At 39.2% G+C, this 20,121-nt stretch overlaps 2 protein-coding genes across 4 annotated transcripts in view; one reads left to right on the top strand and one right to left on the bottom strand.

The window, feature by feature from the left end:
- Window positions 1-637: 637 nt before the first annotated feature.
- Window positions 638-14,371, top strand: LOC121959541 (T-complex protein 11 homolog). The gene is made up of 10 exons (XM_042508909.1): window positions 638-769; window positions 2,217-2,307; window positions 2,432-2,561; window positions 2,675-2,795; window positions 4,445-4,665; window positions 5,820-5,956; window positions 6,999-7,180; window positions 8,753-8,934; window positions 9,383-9,555; window positions 10,600-14,371. Exons 2-10 carry the CDS (start codon window positions 2,229-2,231, stop codon window positions 10,830-10,832), a joined length of 1,458 nt encoding a protein of 485 aa, XP_042364843.1. The 5' UTR covers window positions 638-769; window positions 2,217-2,228; the 3' UTR covers window positions 10,833-14,371.
- A 556-nt stretch (window positions 14,372-14,927) lies between these two features.
- Window positions 14,928-20,121, bottom strand: part of anks1ab (ankyrin repeat and sterile alpha motif domain containing 1Ab) — a 55,757-nt gene continuing 50,563 nt past the window's right edge. Inside the window, exons 11-12 of one of the 3 annotated variants that reach the window (XR_006106924.1) lie at window positions 16,871-17,422; window positions 14,928-15,304 (exon numbers count right to left, since the gene is read on the bottom strand). Coding sequence is in view for 2 of the 3 variants with exons in the window: in XM_042508886.1 (XP_042364820.1) it covers window positions 17,303-17,422; window positions 18,296-18,394 (219 nt within the window). In the remaining variant the exon portion in view is untranslated. Of the gene's footprint in view, window positions 15,305-16,403; window positions 17,423-18,295; window positions 18,395-20,121 lie in introns of those variants that run through there. The other 2 variants (XM_042508886.1, XM_042508896.1) reach the window with 2 other exon arrangements.

Below are 20,121 nucleotides of genomic sequence, written 5' to 3'. Positions count from 1 at the left end.
TCAGATTTTTTGGGGCAGACTTAAACGTGTTAAACTGATTCAAAGTATAGGTAAGGTAAACAAAAAAAACTAGATGCTCGTCCACTGAAACTTAGTATCACTATCTACAAAAGTTTACTATTGAAAAATACATATGTACTGTTTGTGTTCACTGCCGATTTCATGCATATCGCTGTCTCTGCTTTCTCGAGGTTCCTGGTTAACAGGAAACGGGATATTTCCAGCTGTTCACACACGATTGTCTTGCACAATGGACCATTTTATACAAACACGCCGGCCGCTTTCCATTTTGTTTCCACTCTACTAGAATGGTGCTGCAACAAGGAGCAGGTACGATAGTTTTCTTTCAAACGCAGTGACACGCCGCCGCAGAAACACACACTACGGACACGCCCACTGTTTTGTTTTGATTTGAGAACGAGCCAAACCAAATGAACCCGCGGTCTTTTTCTGTATTCAGCACTCAAAGTAATAAAAGCCAACGATTTAATATGTTTAGATCCATATTTTGTATCAAGATATAATCGTTCATACAAATTTAGATCACATGTTAAAACGAACACAAAGTCTGTAATTTTCACCCCCCCATACCTAGAGTAGAATGGTTTAGCCCAGGTTCAAACTTGACGGTTGATGTTGTTGCAGCTGAGAGACTTATAAACGGTACACAGACAAACGGTTATCATATTTTATTTAACGTTTCATTTTTGTATATTTTTTTTAATTTTCATTTTTAACTTTAACTTTATCACCAAAATACCAACAACAGGTAAGTTTAATTTAAATTTGTTTTTATTGTTATTACAGTGGGGTTTCGTGCTTGTAGGCTGTTTTGTTTTCGATCATATTTTAATTAACGTTAATGTCAGGAGGTTTTTGCTGATTTAAGTAACGTGAACGCTAACTGTCGTTATCTTTGTTTTTTTCAGTGGTGAAAAGTAAGGTTAATTGCATTTTACTAATTAAAGTAATGTTACGGCACTTACTGTACAATTTTAAGGTACTCATAAATTAAGCTACAATTGAGTATTTTCAACTTTTTGTTAGCTAACGTTAATGATATAACTACTGTCACTGTTACTTATGCGCTACTAACGTTAGTTACACTTTATTGGACTCACTTCACTGACTTTTTCAGGGTGTTTATCCAATAGAGGTTATCCTTAAGAGGCCTTGATATATTGAAATTAATTTGATCAATATCAGGCCTTAAAAATCATTAAACAGTCTTATACTTTAATTTGTGAGGTCTTAATTAATTGGCATACACATTAGATCTTAGTTTATTTATCCATCTCTTAATTTCTTTTTGTCACAGTGAAACTCTTTGAGTGAAACTCTTCTCTGTGGAAGTCGACATTTCTGATGTTAAAAATCTTTAAACCTACCACTGACAGTAATAGTTATACTTAATATTTGCACTTGTACGTGTGTTCAAAAACAAACTCACTCCAGTAACCATATTCCTACATGAAACCTACGCCTGCATGGACAACTTAAGTTATGCAGTGCTTGAAAAGAAAAAGATAATTTGCCAAATGATTCACAAACTACCCAGCAGTATTTAAGTAACGCCAAATTGGTTCCACCTTTACACTTGAATGCACCAATAAAAGCTATCATCTGATACTATAGTGTGTATTTTTCTGAAATCGGCCATTCTGCATTATGAGTACTTATACTTTTGGTGTCATTTACATTTTCATATAAATTATCAATGTATTACGTTTACTTGTAACAGAGGTTTCCTACACTACGGTCTTGTAAATTTTACTGTAGTAAACATCTGAGTAGATTTTTTTTCCAGCTGTAAAATCATACTGTAACTGCCATGATTTCTCAGCTGTTTGATCAATAAATTGTCAGGAAAAATAGTGAAAAATGTTTGTTATAAATTTCCCACAGTTGATCAGATTTCTTTTTAATTGAACAACAGTCCTAATCCCCAGACATTCAATTTGCTATCATGTGAGACAAAGAAGAGTAGAAAATCTTCATATTTGAAGAGCTAAAATGATCAAAGGTTTGGCTTTTTTTTCCAAAAATAAAGAAAATGCTGAATTAATTGTCAAAACAGTTACAGATTATTTTTCTGTTGGTTGGGTAATTAATGAATCTATTTATCAATGCACCCCTTAATATTTTTTGTAAACATTGTGACTGATTTCACTAGGCTCTGTTGGGTTTATTAGTTACGGAGTAATTTAAATGTCTAGACTGTTGCTGAAATGCCAAATCAAAGAGACGAGGCTGCTGACGATTCCCCCGCTGACCTTCCCTGTCTGGAAAAACTTGACTCTCCCACAGGTATGGAGCTTTATTATGGCAGTTATTGTTTTCAGGCACGTTCAGGGACCATTAGTAATTGAATTATTACCACCTTGGCAGTTTTAATTATCTGAGGGTGTGTGTGTCCTGTCTATGGTGTCAGGGAGCCCACCCACCGCCTCATTATCCAGTCTGATGGAGCTGGAAAATTGTGTTTCCAACCTGAACCTCGCGCATGAGATAGTGCTGAACAGAGACTTCTGCTTCAAACCCAGGAGCCCTCCTACAGACAGGCAAGAAAAACACTCCAGCACAACTACAGTGGCCTTGGTTATTCTTCTTTCTAAAATTAATTGCGAGTTTAGTCTCTTTTGAGCTGCTTTTAAAACAGTTTTTCCTTCTGTAGCCTGGAGGGCAGAGTGACGGAGATTGTTCACAGAGCGTTTTGGGACAGTCTTCAAGAGCAGCTGAACAGTGATCCTCCAAACTACAGCCATGCTGTCATTCTGCTCCAGGAAGTCAAGACTGTAAGTGTGCATGCCATCAAATTGGAGGCATTAGCAGCCGAGGAAGAGGGTCTACTGAGACCTCTGACCCCATTCATTCTCATACGCTCTCAAGATCAAAACCAGAGTGTGCAGCAGTACGGACAGATGACACATAAACACACAGCCAACATCACGGTCTTATCAGAGCAATCTGCTGTTTACAGGCACACTGACACTGAAATAATATATATAATATGTTGGTAACAACAAAATTAGATGTTAAACAAGCAAACATTTACACTGATTTGCAGGACGAAAGAACAGAATATCTACATTGCAGAGATAGTGATATGGTTCTTTCAGTGGGTCTCATAAAATGCCATTTCATTATCGATTGAAGGAATAGTTTGACATTTTTGGGATTATGCTTAGTCGCTCCCTGAGAAAGATGAGAGGACTGATGTCACTCCAGTGTCTATCTGCTGAATATGAAGCTACCACCAGTAGTCAATTAGCTTAGCTCAGCATAAATACTGGAAAGTGCTAGCCAACAAAATGATAATCTCATCATAACTCATGTGTTTAATTTATTTTTAAAAAATAGTGTTAAAATACCAATACCAACATTTGAGAGCTCACAAAAATCCAACATAAATATATGAGCATATCTTGGTCATTTAAAATTTTAAAAACATTATAACAACACTTAAATGCGGTAATTATGGGTACTGTGGGCAGTTTTCTGAAAAAGGAGAAAAGGCCAGAATTGGAAAATACACCTACCTCCTGCAGCTCTCCTCTCTCTGTCCTAAGCCCCTCCCACCAGACGACCGCTCCAGGACGTGTAGAACAGCCAATAGGATCGCCCTCTCTCTGAAATGAGCTGTGATTTACCAGAGTCTCCTCTCGCTGGCTAGATGTTTTGAAGCCTGAAAACAGAGAAGAGGAGGTGCATAAGTCTATTGTTTTCTACAAGGCTCCCGCTCCTTAAAAAGTGAACTCATTAATCTAAAAATAGGGCCTTAACTGGTATTAAATTGAATTAAATGAATCTTTCAAAAGTCTTAAAAATGCTCAAACATGGGATTTTATTAATCTTTTTCTGACATTGCATTGTAAAATCTCAAAATATTTGTTAACATAATTTTTTTGTTAAATAACTAAAAAATTAATTTTTCTTAAACCCATCATGATATGAATCCAAGCTGTGAAATCTCACATGCGGATTAAGAAACACAAAAATCACCCAGAAAACCATCCAGAAATGCCAGATATTTCCTACTTCTGTTGGTAAACAAAATAAATACTTTACGGATAACTTAATACGTTTATGTGTTGCAATTAAAAAAGATTGTTTTTTCAACATTTGATGCAGATAATCTACCCTTTTCACTGGACAAAAAAAAGTCATGTTTTATGTTACAATAAGCATTTGGGCAAAATAAAATTGGCAACATTGGTTATTAGAAAATGAGTCCTATACTTAAATCCGAGTGGCATTAAAAAAGTCTTAAATCCCTCCTGCCTTTAGCTGCAGGAGCCCCGGTTTTCTCAGACCACATGAATTACAATATACTAAAGGGTTGCTATGGAAGTTTACACAGTGACACCCCAAGATAAACTGTTTACCTCAGTTTTATGGGGTAATCTGACATTAACTTCATTAATCATCTCGCATTACCTTTTAGATGCTTCAGGCCCTGCTGCTGCCCGGTCACGTCAGACTGAGAGCTCAGCTGGACGAGGTTCTGGACATGGAGCTGATCCAGCAGGAGGTCGATCATGGAGCTCTGGATCTCCACAGACTGGCAGGATACATCATTAACACCATGGCATCTTTATGTGCACCTGTGAGAGACCCAGCGGTCCGGGCACTGAGGGACCTCGAGGACCCTGTGGAGCTCCTGAGGTGAAAAGCAAGTTTTTGCCCCCATTTTTTTTTTTTTTTTTTTTTACAGGTTGAGCTGAAAGATCTAAGACTATTTAAATGTGCTCAAGACTCATTTCCCTCAAATTCTGGTCACAAAGTTGTTAAAATGTGATAAAATCCATGTTAGTGAGCACCTTTCCTTCTCCAAGACAATCCATCCACCTGGCAGGTGTGACACATCAAGCTGCTGATTAAACAGCATAATTACTGCACAGGTGTGCCTTGGGATGGTCATGGTAAAAGGGTACTCTAAAATGTGCAGTTTTATCCTGAAAAAAAAAGACATTTATAGTGGTGACCTCTAGCTCGCTGGGTAGAGCATGTGTACATATGCCTCAGGCTTCTGTGGCAACCTGGGTTCAAGTCCAGCTTGTGGCCCTTTGCTGCGTGTGGTTCCCCCTTTCCTGTCTCTCTTAAACTGTAAAGGACATTTATTAGGATTTTACATGACTGGTGCTACAGAAATGCATTTTTTTAGTCACAGATAGTTCGTACATTATCATGCTGCAACATAGGTCATTGCAGCAGATGTATGGCACGACAATGGATTTCGTTATGGTATGTCTGTCATTCAAACTGCCTCGATGAAATGCACCTGTATCTGTAGCTTATGCTCATCCATACCATAACCCCATCGCCACCATGGGGCACTCTATTCACAACGTTGACTGCTTGCCCACATGACACCATACACGCCGTCAGCTATTTTCCCAGCTCAGTGTAAACCGGATTCATCTGCAAAGAGAATATAAGTAATGATACACTTTAATCAGCATCTTGATATGCCACACCTGCCAGGTGGATGGATTACCGTGCAGAACATCTCACTAAAACGTTTTTTTCACAAATTTGTGACCAAAATTTGAGATAAATAAGTCTTTAATGTGGATTAAAAAAGACGGATCATGAAATTATACCTGTAAAAGATAGGAGCAAAAATAAAAGTGTTTCCTTTAAATGTTTTGTTCAGTGAAAAAAACGAAAACAATATTAATATCAGTCAAGGGTCTGTCTGTTTTTTGAAATGTGCTATACGGTATGACTAAAATTTGCTTGCTTGCATTTGTTAATTTTTCATTAAAGCATCCCGAAAGCTGTTTCACTAAAAATGAATTCCCCTGCTGTTACCTTAGGGAGATCTTCCATGTCTTGGGCCTGATGAAGACTGACATGGTTAACTTCACCATCCAGAGCCTGAGGCCTCACCTCCTGCAGCAGGCCGTGCAGTACGAGAGGGCCAAGTTCCAGCAGATCCTGGACAAGCAGCCGGGTGAGAAAGAGTGCTTAAATATCCAACCTGACTGCTGCACTGTGAGTGATGGACGATAAAGGTGACTTTGCGACTGTGAAATTTATGGTCAATGGAGATTTCACTTTTCAATTAAACAGGTTTTGACCCTTGTCGCTCTTAAGTACTGTCCTGCCATTTTTCAGCTTCCCGCAGAGCAAGTGAGGAGCCGCACAGCCAATCAGTGACCTCTGGCTCAGATATTCTATCTAAATGCAGCTGGCCAATCAGTTTTTCTAAGAAATGACTCTCCTTCAAACTACCTTTTGTTAGTAAATTAATAAATGAGATTAATAATGTGTAGGATGGTATTCCATGTATTTTCTCTTTATATCAGCAGTATTTAAGTCTTTATAATAAAAAAATACGGTTTTTTTTCCAAAGGTTATATCCTCATTTGGTAGAGATTCCATGAGAGTGAAACACACGTGCAGTAAAAATAATTACCCTTTTCAAAACCTGAGCATATTGGTTTGATTTCTTGCAAAAACAAGGAGAGAATGCAATGAGCAAGTTAACAAAATGGTCTAAAATTAGCAAGAAATTAGTAAAAAACAGCAAACAACAACAAAAAAGGAAGAACATTACTAGAAAATAAGCCAAAAATTAAAAAAAGTTTAAATCTATAATTTGAATAATTACAAAAAATAGTTTTCTGGATATTTTTCCTATTTTTCTTTTTTTTTCATTTCACCCTAAAAAAAACAAACTCATTTTCAGGTCTCTTTCTTGTCACCTTTAAATCATTTCTTGTAATGTGTGGGACACTTCTTGCCAAGTTGCTCGCTGCTTTTTCCCCAATATTTCAAAAGAAATCAAACCTATTAATGCTCAGGTTTAGAGGGTTAACTGTTTTTTTCCCCATCCTCCCCAGTACTCCCCACATTACTTCCTGTTGAAGAAAACATACATTTCTGTATCACGAGAACACGTGAATCCTCTGGTAATTCAGCGGCGCTACAGCAAATCTTAATGTCTAACTGTTGTCCCTGACGTATATTTACTGTTTTTGGGTTTTTTTCAGCTGCTCTGGATGATACAACAGCTTGGCTTCAGGCAGCCGCGTCAGAAGAGGCGTCGGCCGTCAGAGCTCAGTCTGAGTCTCCCAGTCCTGACAGCCGAGGTCCTGTCAGCGCCACTGCTGTCCTCAACCGGGCCTACATGCGTCTGCTACACTGGGACCCGCAAGACCAGAAATATCCCGAGGTCAGCTGCAGCCTGTAAAACATTACATCACACTACACTTTGCCTTTCATTGGAGTGATATTTTATTGATTATGAAGCAATATTCTGCCCCACCCACACACACACACACACATACTCGTCCTCACCCTGCTGCATGTTAAAGTGTGTGACAACACATTAGAGCTCATGCAGCACCTTTTCAGCCTGATGAACTGACGCGGCCCTGTCAGATGAACTCAAGCACTCCTTCATCAACATCAGCCATCATGTTTCAAACGCGTTCATCTGAACCGATTTTAAACTCCATGTTACTTAACGCTATTAATTATATAAAAGTAGGTACAGTTAGCCTAAAAATAATATCCTCGTATCAGTAAAAGGTCAATTTTTAGGTGATTTGGTCAAGTTTGCATTTGTATTACTGTCACATGGAGTGGACGCTTCAGAAATTGTATCAGTTTATCTTTTAAGTTACTATCCACATGTTACCCATTACTTTTAGCTCCCAATTTATTAATTTATTTTAGACATTCATCCATTTGGCCATTTAGCTATTTAAACACTTCATCCATTACTTTTAGCTATCATTTTCAGCAATTTATCCAGTACTCATAGCTCACAGTTTCACCCAATATATCTATTACATTAAGATATAAGATTAAGATGTCTAATTTAACCATTTATGCTGTAGGCTTCTTGTAGCTCAGTGCTTTTAGCTCACAGTTTTACCTAGTACATGTATGAGTGTGATTACTTGGACATGAATAACCTGTTTATAAGGCTCTTCCAGGTTATGATCGTATTCAGGATATGATGTTTACATAAGTACAGAGAAATTGGGTTATATATATTCCCTGTATACATCCCAGGTTTTTTCAGAGTACTCCAGCGAGCTTATTCGGGTTTCTCATAAATTGAATGTGGTGTTTACATGCTTCAACTATTAAAGAGGATACTCCAAAAATCTGATCATAAACGGGATATTCATGTCAATGTTAACGCATTCAATTAATGTTTAGGTGTCTATTTTAACTATTTATTCATTAGGCTACTTTATATATTTTCACTCTTTATTCATTACTTTTAGCTAACTTTTCCAACCATTTATCCATTACCTTTAGCTCACAATTTTACATATATATACATTACTTTTAGCTGTCTATTTTAACCATTTATCCATAAGAATTCTTTTTTGTTTCAACGCTTCATCTAGTACTTACAAATTTTAGCTGTTTATCCGTCTTTCTTACGTTAACTGGTTAGAACTCCATGCTCGTTTTAATTTCACACACTTTAAGTTACATGTAGTGCTCTCTGTAACAACAATAACAGAATATATAGTTTTAATCAAATTGCAATTTAAAGTGATTTCTTTTTTTCCCCTCAATTTATCGAGCTACTTTATAATCTTTCCACGTGCCTCCAGGAAACTGCAAAATGAGTCCCTCAGGTAAAACTACACCTGACTGTGAATCAACTTTTTGTATCCAAAACCTAGAATGTTGTCATCATGTACAGCTGTTGGTTTTATTTACAAAGGCTCGAACGCTGCAAAATCTCTGTTAAACCATCTGACCTGACCTCTACACACAGACTGTGCTGATGGACCGAGCCCGCCTGGACGCGCTGGGCCAGCGGCTCCGGATGCTGGTCCTGGAGGCGTCGGTGCTGCTCCTGACCAGCGCTCAGTGCGGGGGCTCCGTTTTCTCCCTGCAGGGGTTTGTAGGTAAACTCAGGCAGTCCGTCACTGCCCTGCTGGAGGGCAGTCACACCAGGTAAGAGGAGAATTTGGTGATGCATGTACTGGCTGTCATGGGGAACAGGTATTGTATGAGAAGGAAACCAATGGAGGTGACAGGAGGAAACTAGCTTGTCAGAACAGATCCAGCTAACCTCATTCTTTCTATTCAAGAGAAGCCCCGTCATGATTAGTGGATAAATGTGGAACAGCAGCTTGTAAATTCGAGGACTGCTCACACTCCAAGCTGCAATAAAATGCAGCGCAGGCTACTTCTTCCTTAATCACCTTTATTAAAATGACATTTTATTTCATCTAAACCTGAGAGAGCCAGATGTTATTAAAGACCCCAATTTATTGACTTCCATGACTCCCAGGACGCTTTGCTCAACACTTATAAACGGATAATTCATAGGCCTGTGACCCAATACACATCTAATGAAGCCTGTTGGTAATTTGTCTAATGCTGTTTTCTGGTGGTGCAGGGAAGCTGACCTGAAGGGGGCGCTGCTGGGGGTTGGGGAGACAGTGCTGCAGCTGGTGACCGAAGCTGTGAGCGGCCAGGGAGGCACAGCGCTGCCTCAGGAGAGCCAGGATCTGCTGAAAGGACAAATATCTGAGCTGTGGAAGCACAACAACCCTGTCCGCACACTCATAGGTCAGACTGAACACAAGAGCGCTACACAAACAATTAACTGACGCACAAACGGGGGGAAATGGTATACGTTCACGTATTAGATAGCGGTGGTTGTTATGCAGTACTATGTAAAAGTCTTAGGCCACCTTAAATGTTATTTTAGCAAAGTTATAATGATCATACATATTTATTTCTCAGTTGTCTTTTTACTTAAATACAACCACAACATACAGTAAAAATGTACACAGTATTAAAATGCAAATATTTAAGGATAAAACAACTTCAGCATGCTAAAGTTCCAGGTATTTAGTGTGACCTCTCTTTCCAGTCAGCATGTCTTGAACTCTCTTTGACAGACAATATGAGATTTACAATACTAATCCTCTGGTGTTTTTACACCACGCTGCATTCAGGACGTGCAAAACTAAATATTATGGAGTCGTACAACCACAAGAAGAGGAAGCTTGTATGGAAGATACATACGTGACATGTTTCACACTAAATATTGACCTAAGTCTGAAGAAGCCATGTTGGTCTGACTTTTTTAGTGTTTAAATGCATTGTACATGTTCTCTGTACACACACACATAAATATACATCCCCATTACAACAAAGCTAAAACAACAAAACGATGGTGGCTTAAGACTTTTGCACATCTTGTAGCTTAGAGAAGAGTTTTTCATTATTGATTTTTGTGCCCATTATTTTCTCAATTGAATGAAACTGTCACATCAGTCGTTTTCTCTAATCACCAGTCCAAAACCAGAAACATATTTACTTTGTTGCCATATGAAGAAAAGCAGCGAACCTTAACGTTTAGGTGCTGAAACCAGAGGATGTTTAGCATTTCCGCTCACAAAATGACTCAAATTCTTGATTATCAAAATAGTCACAGAATAATGTGGTTGATGGTAGTATATTTTAATCTATTGGAGAGAACATGCGTCATAACGTCATTTAGTTTCACATGTCCACATGGATGTTTTTAAACTTGAATGTGTGCTGCTGCAGAGAGCTGACTTCTCTCTCCGTCCACCCCCTCATCCCTCCCTCCATCACACATAGGAGAAAGGGTACAGGGCTTCCTCCAGGCCATGCTGCAGGGTGGCCCCGCTAAAAGGAGTCCAGAGCCGCCCGCTCCCCTCAGGCTGGTGAGCGCTGAGCTAGCCGAGCTGGGGACGGCCTTTGGGCGAATCGTCCACTTCAACCAAACTGTCTTTGGTCCGTTCTACGCACCCATCCTCAGGAAAGCGCTGTTCCCACCAGGAGAGGCCGAGACGGGGGAGGACTCACGCTAGGCTGATGGCGACCCCAAAAACCTCCTTAACATAAGCTGTTGTTGGACATTGAATGTGTCGCTATAGAGTGTAAATACGGTGAAGGAGAATGTTGAAGGGAAAAACATTTACAGACTAAAGAAAAAAAACTTGTATATTATTATTTTTCAAGTGTTTGAACAAAAGAGTCTAAATCAAAGCATAAGACAGGTTCTTAATTATGCATTTTAACTACACATCTGACTGCACAAACATTAGGAAAACCTAACTGATTGTGTGAAGCAAAATGAGGAATAGCTTTCAACTGCACAAGAGTGACTAACAGTTTGCTGTGTGTTACTGAAAAGAGAACAAGATTGTGACTATGAAATTGTTTTTTTTGAAAGGATAATTTGTTGGTTTACTTCATCTCCAGATAAACACCCTCAGGAAAAACAACCAAAGATTATGCTAATAGTTTGTAAATAATAGTTAAGTTTTAATATGTAGCCGGTTTCTGTACTCTTTTTATGTTGACAGATGTTTTTGTATAACTTACCAAAGACGGAGTGCACTTAAACTTTGTTTTGTTTTGGGTTTTTTTGCACCTGGGATGATGAACCAAATTATAGTCAGTGTTTCCCCTACAGTTCTTGATATTAGTGGAAGGTGGAGTAACAAACTTATTTGTAAATACTTAGCAAATTGATTAATATTCCATTTTTTGGCAGCCACAAAGAAATGAAACACAATTACCAAAATTCTTTGAGGATTCACTGCTGGCGGCGATGGATTTTAAATAATATTCAGGGAAAACTATTAGTGAATACAGTTATTGTGAGCTTAGGTAAACACAAAAGCAAACAGACTGAAAGCTTAAATCCAGTGCAACAGATCACTCACGTAAACTTTTAATTTTGTAGGGGTTTTTTTTTTATTACTAAAGAAAGTTTAAAGAGGGAGCTAGCATATTTTCATGTACAAAAATTAATACATAGATGTATACAGGAATACTGCCAAAATCAGTAATATGATTTGTCTGGATTAATTTGGAATTCTTGATTAGCCGACCTGAAAATGTAACCCACGTTAATCATAAAGAGTAATATGCTGTAAATAGTGAGCACTATCAAGTTGGATGAACCCCAGAAATCAGCTTTTACGCTATTTAAAAGCAAAATTATACATACCTTTAAGACAAAATTCACAGAGGGAAGCATTTTCTGAGAGTAAAAAATCCTGTCAACTTTTTTTTTAAACCTACAAGGTCTTCAGAGAATACTCACAAGACTCCTATACAATATGAATAAAATAATATTTATTCTGCTGCACCATTAAAGACATTTTTAAACATTTCCCAAACTGCAACTTGATTTACTAATCCAGGTAGTCTGAATTATCATATCTCCTTGCACTTACAGTTCGGCAAAAGAAAATACTGTATGTAAATATAAAATATAATGTAGCATTATTATAAAGTGATATAAAACATTTTATATTTTATTTGTCTTACAAATCAAACAAGCACCTGTGTCATTAACATCTTCTATTTTTGTTTGGTTGAGGAGAGTTGCAACTTGTGAAATGGATTGAGTCTCTTCCATTTTAAGCAAGTTTTTATTTATTTTTTATTCTAAATGGTTAGAGCAGTCTTCAGCAGCAGCAGTATCAATCTGGGTTTTTCAGAAGACATCAGACATTTTAGAGAATCAGATGCGTCCCTCTGTGACATGAATGTAATGTAACACTTTGGTACGCACAAACTGGGGCTAATCGTTTGTTGAGATTAGAAGTTGCACCACCCACTAATCTCTACAGCAGGGGAAACACTGACGGTTTAATTGTACCATAATTATCATGTTGTTGTATTTTGTCACTTTAAATTCTAAACGGCTGGTGTAACTTTTTTTCTCTCCATTTAACTTTTTAACCATAAAAAAATCAATGCTGACAACAGACTTGAGAGGGATTCTTTTGTCATTGTATTATTTAATTTTTCATTAATATAATATTGCTTTGAAATTTGAAACAGTATCACATTTTCATTGACAAACCATACTCTGTCCACAAACATGGGCAAAGCATTGTATGCTGGTACAGTTTTTTTTTTTAATATTTCTCTACATTTTGTTACATTTCTGTTCACCCTCAAAACCTCCCACAGTTACTATCTCCATTAGACCTGAATCAATAGAAATGCTCGTTAATGATCTCTATCATTAATGGTCTACAGTGCTCTAAACATTACAGTACCTACATGACAAGATCAGAGGGTCACACAGAGGCCAGTAAATAGACTTGACCCTTTCTGACTGACCTCTTTCAATACAGGAGTGATACACAGGTCCTGTTTATCCAGTGACAACAAGTTACCTCTCGTCCGTGTGTTGGGGTTCATATCAGGGGCAGTGGAGGAGCGGGGGATATACAGAGTGAGATCTAAATGTTAGAGTAGTGCCGGTTGGCCCTGCAGGTTGCATAAGGCTTACCTCTCATTTTCTCCCTCTCTCTCTCGCTCTCTACCTCTTTTCCACTGCTCTGCCCACTAACTCAACACACACATCCGCTGCTCCCCTTCAACTCACAGCTTGGTATCCGGAAACTTGAACGCTGGGGTGAGCTACACAAGGAAAACACCAATGTTAAAAAAGACTGGTACATGCACAGCCAAAAGATCATGCCACCAAAACTTGCTTTAAATAGCTGCTGCTCATTAAAGTGTAATGCTTTTTTATATTATGCATCCATAGTAGAGCAGGTTGTCTTGGTGACACACAAAATGGAAGATACATACGTGACAAGATGTTGGGAGGGATGACGACGATGGAGGGATGAGGGTGAAATCGCTGTATAAGCGTGTAACAAAGAGGGGGGGGAACATAAAAAGCAGATGAGTGAGAGGAGACGAGACACTGCTACAGTACATACAGAGACTGCTCAGGCCAAGTGCATCAAAAACACAAAATAAACACTGCCAACATGCATCGTCAGTGGAAGCTAACAGTTAACAGTCAGAACAGAGTGGCAATGACAACAGCCACGGTACCGCACACAAACCGGTTACATCTTAACAGTCAGTCTCCAGACACACCGTCTCCTGGAGCTCAATACCTCACGTCTCCCGCAGCACACAGAAACAAGGACAGTGGACAGTGATGTAACAGCAGCAGTCCAAACTCCCATGAGGACAGACAGAAACAAGGCATACAGCACGCACAGTAGGTAGTGCACACAAGGCGGGAGGGGGACCCACAGATATGTGTCGACTCTACGATGAGCATTTTTGAGTCACAGTGCAGGAGGAAAATTCTTCTTTAACAAAAAAGCACAAAAAAAAAACTGTGTCATGTTCTCAGCATAGCAAATCCATTCGCATTAACACCAGAGCAACACTTAGATTTGGCTCTTTTAATGTTGTGGAATTAAATCTTTTCACCGCCGTTTATTTTCAAGTGACACACTTTGCATGTACTGTACCTAATTCTAAATTGGTGTGAAACAGCGTGGATACCTACCCATGTAATCATGATAATAAGATGCTATGTTGGGAAATGTGCGCCAAATTGTGCTCCAGGCTCATTAATATACAAATGAAATTGTGTCGAGGATGTTTACCAAAATTGTAAAATGTGGATCCAATGCCAGCACACTCAGTCCTTTTTTTGTTGGTTTTTTTTTGGTAGTATTCTCTTTGTGTTTTTTGCCTCTGGTTGTATCAATATTGGGATCCTTCACGATCCCATCGTAAATCACTCTTTCCCAAAATATTTCAATCAGCCCGTCTATCAAAAAGTATCACAAAATGCTCTACTGTCCTATTTGCACCGTAAGAAATGAAAAGGTATTAAAAGGGATAGTGCCACGTTTAACACAGTGTTGTTTTTTTTAAATTGACAAGAAGATGCTGTGATTTGCAGTCTCTCTGCGCTACCATGGATGCTGAGAGACTGCGGACAGGGCAGTACAAAGGCCAGAGCAAAGACTCTCATCTGGACAAAACTGTACCATCATAAGAACATCCCAGCCAGTCACAGTCAGTTTAACACACCAGAAATCAGAAGTGTCGTCTTTTTTTTTCTTAGTTTTTTTTTTTTGTCTTTCCGAAGCAGGGGGGAGGCGTGCATTTGTTGGGTGGTGGTGTTGGTATTCAGGGAGGTCGGGGGAAAGTGGGAGCTTTAGTTGATTATAGATAACCGAAATGACGTAAGGCTGTTGTCCTCGGTATAGTGTAGGAAAGTGTCCTCCTGTGTGTGTTTGTAGGTGTGTGTGTGTGTGTACGAGGGTTCAGTTCTTGGTCCGTTTGAGTTCAGACATCAGTGATGGATTCGTGACCAATCCATCGTGTTGTTATGAGTATTGTACAAATGCGTAGAAAAGAAAAAATAACAGGTTGTTTGCTGCATGTTGCTGTTTTTGTCTTTCTTTGATTAAATAGTCCGTCTTGCATCCCATGCTAGCAAAGCAGCCTCCTCATAGTGCCTCACAGTGGTAGATGCCTGGTAAGACAGGACAGGCTAAAGATGGAGAAAGAAAAAAAATTATAACTGTCTGGAGGCAAAACAATCCAATAATTCAGTGAGTTAAAAACAAAAAAAGTGACGTTGAAAAAACGAAAAAACGAAGCATGCTTTTTTGTTTCTTCACAGACTTGGAATCTAAATCTTCAATCAGTGCGATATCAAAAGGGCACGTTAAAGGAAAAGTGGCAAATATTCTGATTTGCTTTCTTGTCAAGAAACAAAATCGATAGAATTCACACAGAAAACATGAAGCTACTGCCAGCAGACAGCTAACTTGAGTTTTCACAAACACTGCCGACAGATCGAAACAGCTAGCCTGGTTCTGAGTGAAGGTTAATAAAAAATTGTCCAAGTACGAGCACCTCTTAATCTCACTAATTAACATATTATATCTCATTTGTTCAGTGTTTTACAGGGGCTATCCTGGTAACTCGATTTCTTCTTGGACAGAGCCAGGCTAACGGTTTCCCTCTGTTTCCAATGTTTTTGCTCTTTGTTTGCTCATTTACGTATCAGCTGAATGCCGGCTGTAGCTAGTATATTTAGTGTACAAACGTGAAAGTGGTATCAATATTTTGATATAACTCTCTGCAAGAAAGCAAAAAAGTGCTATTCCCAAAATGTGTGACTTAACAGTTTAAAGGCATATTTCACCCACAAAATGACCTTTTGCATATCAATTACTCATCCTGTTACGTTGAATTTGTGACCAAAACGCTTTTTTATGTGTTTCTCCTTGGTAAACAAGTATCCAAAAAAGGAGATTTTTGTTTATGAATGTAAAGTATGCGTGGGCCACATTGAACAGCAAAACTATATCAAAACGTGATTAAGACTCTTGCACAACTTGTGCAGTGTAATTGTGCAGGTCTCACTTTTTCAGTCGTATGCTCAGTACTTCCCAAACACATGAATTTACACTAAAACTTCCCTTTTTAAAACACTTTGGTACAAACAGTCTCGAGCATAGATGAGTAGCACACCTGAGCAAGTGCATGTGAACTCTGCTCTTTGGCTTGCACAAACAAAGTTCAAACGCCTGCCTGTGCGCACTACTCGTGAGCAGAAGTGTTTTTTTTAAATAGTAAGATCTTAGCAAAATACATGTGTTTGGAAAGTACTGAGCATATGCCAGGATAAATGAGACTTGGATTATACTGCACGTCTTTTGAGAGTTTGTATCCAGATGTTTTGGTGTTGCTTTACTGCTGCCAAAGATGGACCATTTTTATTTCAATTCAAGAATTTTCTCTTTTTTTGGATTCTTTGTTCACAGAGGAGACATGCGAGGAAAATGTTCTTTACAACGTAACACTGGTTGAGTAAGTGATACACAAATGGCCATTTTATGTGTGAAGAATTCCTTTTAAGACACTGGCCCTTTTGGTATTACCCGTAACTTTGTAATTTAATCAATATTATACACCTGACCCTCCTGGAAATTAAACTAAGCCCAGGGGAAGTCTAGATACAGAGCAAAATAAAAAATGAACATGCTCGTTTTGCCTGCAGTCAATCAATTTAAAGAATGGCCTGAAAGAAGAAGAATAAAGATGCAACCTCTGGGAGCTATCGGGGATTTGGAGGCAGATGCAAGTTGTCAGGAGGAGGAGGATGAGGAGGAAGAGGCAGTTTGGTTGAGAGAGCAGGGCCACTGTAAAATGAGATCAGTCCAGGATCATCCGTTCCAGGGCTCCGCCATTGGCTGCAGCAGCAACAGGCGAGGGAGGCTGCCAGGGGTGTTGGGGAGGCACGGGAGAGCCGCAGGAGTGTTTTGTCATGGCGGGTAAAGAGGTTGGTGTGGGTCGCTGGGCAGGGCAAAGGAGGGTGCAGGAGTAGGCAGCCCTGAGGGATGCTATACCATCACAGTGAGAAGGCACGGGGCTCGCATGTATATAAGTGTGTGTGTGAGAGAGTTAAATAAAGAACCGGATGCAGGGGGGAGGGGGGAAGTACGAGGGGGTGCAGAGGGGCGGCTGTGGGGGTCCGGCCTCAGAATATGGTGGTCTCGTACTTGGTGCTGACGGGGCGCCTGTGGGAGTCCCGCTGGTCCAAGAGCCAGGTGGTGCTGCCCAGGGACTGCATGTCTGCGTCCATCTCCAGGGGGTCGATCTGCCGAAGGGGGGAGGGAGGGAGGAGGGACGAGAGGAGGGCGTGAGACGGGCGGCAGTGGAGGGCCATTGCGCCACACTGACAAGTCCTCAGCTCACACACGTGCATGTGGATTAGAGGTACAGTCCAGTGATCATGTCATAATCACAGACACTCAGGGCTCAATCCACAACATGGATGATGTCTGACAGGAAACACACTCTGTAACGGGAGCAGTAAAACCAAAGCTACGACCCTCTGGGAGTTAGAAAACACACTGATTAATCGTTCAAAAAAAGCAACATGTGCTCGACACCAAACATGAGTGCTACTGTCACAATAAAAGCAGTCAAAACACACTGATTTATGCTGATTTACTTGGAGCTGATTATAAATTTTAAATGGCTAAAATGATATCAAGATAGGAATTTGGAATTTTTAAATCCACTGAATACGGCAGACATACTCAGTTTGACGTGTTTAAAAAGTAGAGATACAAAAAAAGGAGAAACGGCTTAAAACCATCCAACAGAGACAACCAACCATCTTGTTTACAAACCCTCGCTGACACAATTAAGCCAACAGTCCTCACAGAAGCTTATACAGAGACGGTAAATCACATCAAGAAAGCCTCTCTTCCCTGAATGTGTTTAGCCACACAGCTAATTGCATCTTAAACTCTAAAATGTAAGATGAAGATGAGAGATGGGAAAGTAAAGGGATGAGGAGAACGTTAATGGTTGAAGTATTAAGAACCACAAAACGAGAGCACCAAGTGCACCGCGGCACCCCGACGACGACAACAACAACACAAAGAAAAGAGGGGAGGGGCTGGTGTGTAAGCAGATGTGTGTGGTGATTACAGGTTGAATAGAGGAAAGGAAAGAGAAGGACCTGGACTCCAGGGCTAACAGAGTGCAACGGGAGGAAGGAAGGACGGTGGGTAGTACACGTGTGACAGTGACAGCAGCGGCATTCGAGCAGAGGGGCACCCTGGGAGGCAGGAGGACCAAGAAGACAAGAACAAAGACATGTTAAAAAAAACGAGAGAAAAAAGAGGGACAGAGCATTTAAAGAAATATTACACTGCTGGAAAGATGGTCTTTTCAAAGGCTGTCTTCTTTTACTGTCTGCAGTAAAAAGACGCAATACTTTTGACGTTGGTGCTACATGACCAGAGGAAACAGAGGAAAGGGGCTGTGGCATAAACACTCCAGCTGGTGGGTGACATGGTGCAAGTTTTTTGGTTTTGACACAGGAAACAATAAACAGGAAACAACCTCCAATAACAGTGAGACAGTAAGCTGAAACATGTTTCTGCAAACATTTTAAGCGAGAAATATGCAATGCAGAAACAGCATCTTGGTTCATCTGACAAAAGAAGACGTATGCAGCTCCTTTACTTCAGTAAAAGTACTTATACCACACTGTGAAAATACTACTACAAGTCAAAGTCCTGCATTGAAATGGTTACTTAAGTAAAAAGTAAGACAGTATAATCAGGAAAATGTGCGAAAAGTAGTAACAGTAAAAGTACACATTGTAGAAAAAATAAAATAAATAAATAGAATAATTAATCAAATTAACAAAAAACAACCTCAAATTATTTTAAAGAAATATTAGAACATGACTTAAATGTTCTTCAAAATGTTTTTTCTTTAAATTAATTTTCTGTCGACTGATTTATCAACCGATAGTTTCAGCTGTACTTGTATACACTGTTTGTCAATTGTAAATATAACAAACCATCATATTTCAGAGACTCTCATGTTTCATGCAAAAAAAAATTGTAGGGTAACTAGTAGATGTATAGAGTAACTAGTAGATAAATGAAGTGAAGTTAAAAGTGCAATATTTCCCTCTGACATGTAGTCGAGTAAAAGTATAAAGTGGAACAAAAAGAAAGTAAGTACAAGTACCTCAAATTTGTATTTAAGTACAGCACATCAGTAAATGTGCTTAGGTACATTCCACCACTGATATTTGATCAACACTGCATAGTTTTACTGTGCAGTGCTGATTTACCAGTTTCAGAAGACATTTTGGGCAAGACGTAGGCAATACAGTAACAGAATCTTGATTTGTATTTGATCAGTGCTGGTAGGTTTTACCGTTTGATTCGAGTTTGAGAAAGAGAGAGAGAGAGAGAGAGAGATATCTGCCTTCAAGTGATAATGCAGTGGGATATGCAGAGTGGAAGCTTAGGCCATGTTAACAGGTATCAAATAATTAACTGGATTGTTTTCGCTGCAGGATGCATTGATTTGGTTGATTTACTTTAATGTGAAATGAGACACCCACAGGGTTACTCTGCTGCATCATATTGCCTCTGGCACAATGAGGTGTTCATTTTAATCATTTTTAAAACTAGTGTACCCTTTTTTGACAGTTCTATATAGTTTTTACCAGTTGAAGGACCACAAAGCTGTACATACAGAAAAATAAACAGACCAGCCACACAGAAATATGGTAGAGCTGCTGTTCAGTGTAGAAGCTTCAGTTGATTATAATGGACATATCCTGCTGCCGGCATGCTGTGGCAGATGTGTCAAACTGCGTCTGTGCCCCATGTACTTTTATACAGAAAGATTCTTCTACTTCTTGGGTTCTTGTAAAAGAAAGGTTCCTCAGATCAGTTAAGTATCCTCTTTATGACACATTAAGGAGACCTTTTAAAGTATTTCATGTGCACAGCAATGATTTAAACCATGGTCAATATG

This window comes from Plectropomus leopardus, chromosome 2 (genome assembly GCF_008729295.1).
Source record: "Plectropomus leopardus isolate mb chromosome 2, YSFRI_Pleo_2.0, whole genome shotgun sequence".
Classification (NCBI taxonomy): Eukaryota; Metazoa; Chordata; class Actinopteri; order Perciformes; family Serranidae; genus Plectropomus; species Plectropomus leopardus.
Note: the sequence above shows the minus strand (reverse complement) of the source record. Positions and strands in the feature narration are given on the sequence as shown.

Bases quoted from the DNA above. Each gene is read 5' to 3' on its own strand.
- LOC121959541 (XM_042508909.1), top strand. From the start codon at position 2,229: ATGCCAAATCAAAGAGACGAGGCTGCTGACGATTCCCCCGCTGACCTT. The intron at 2,562-2,674 runs GCAAGAAAAACA...TTCCTTCTGTAG, and splicing joins AGGAGCCCTCCTACAGACAG to CCTGGAGGGCAGAGTGACGG. The intron at 4,666-5,819 runs GTGAAAAGCAAG...CTGTTACCTTAG, and splicing joins GACCCTGTGGAGCTCCTGAG to GGAGATCTTCCATGTCTTGG.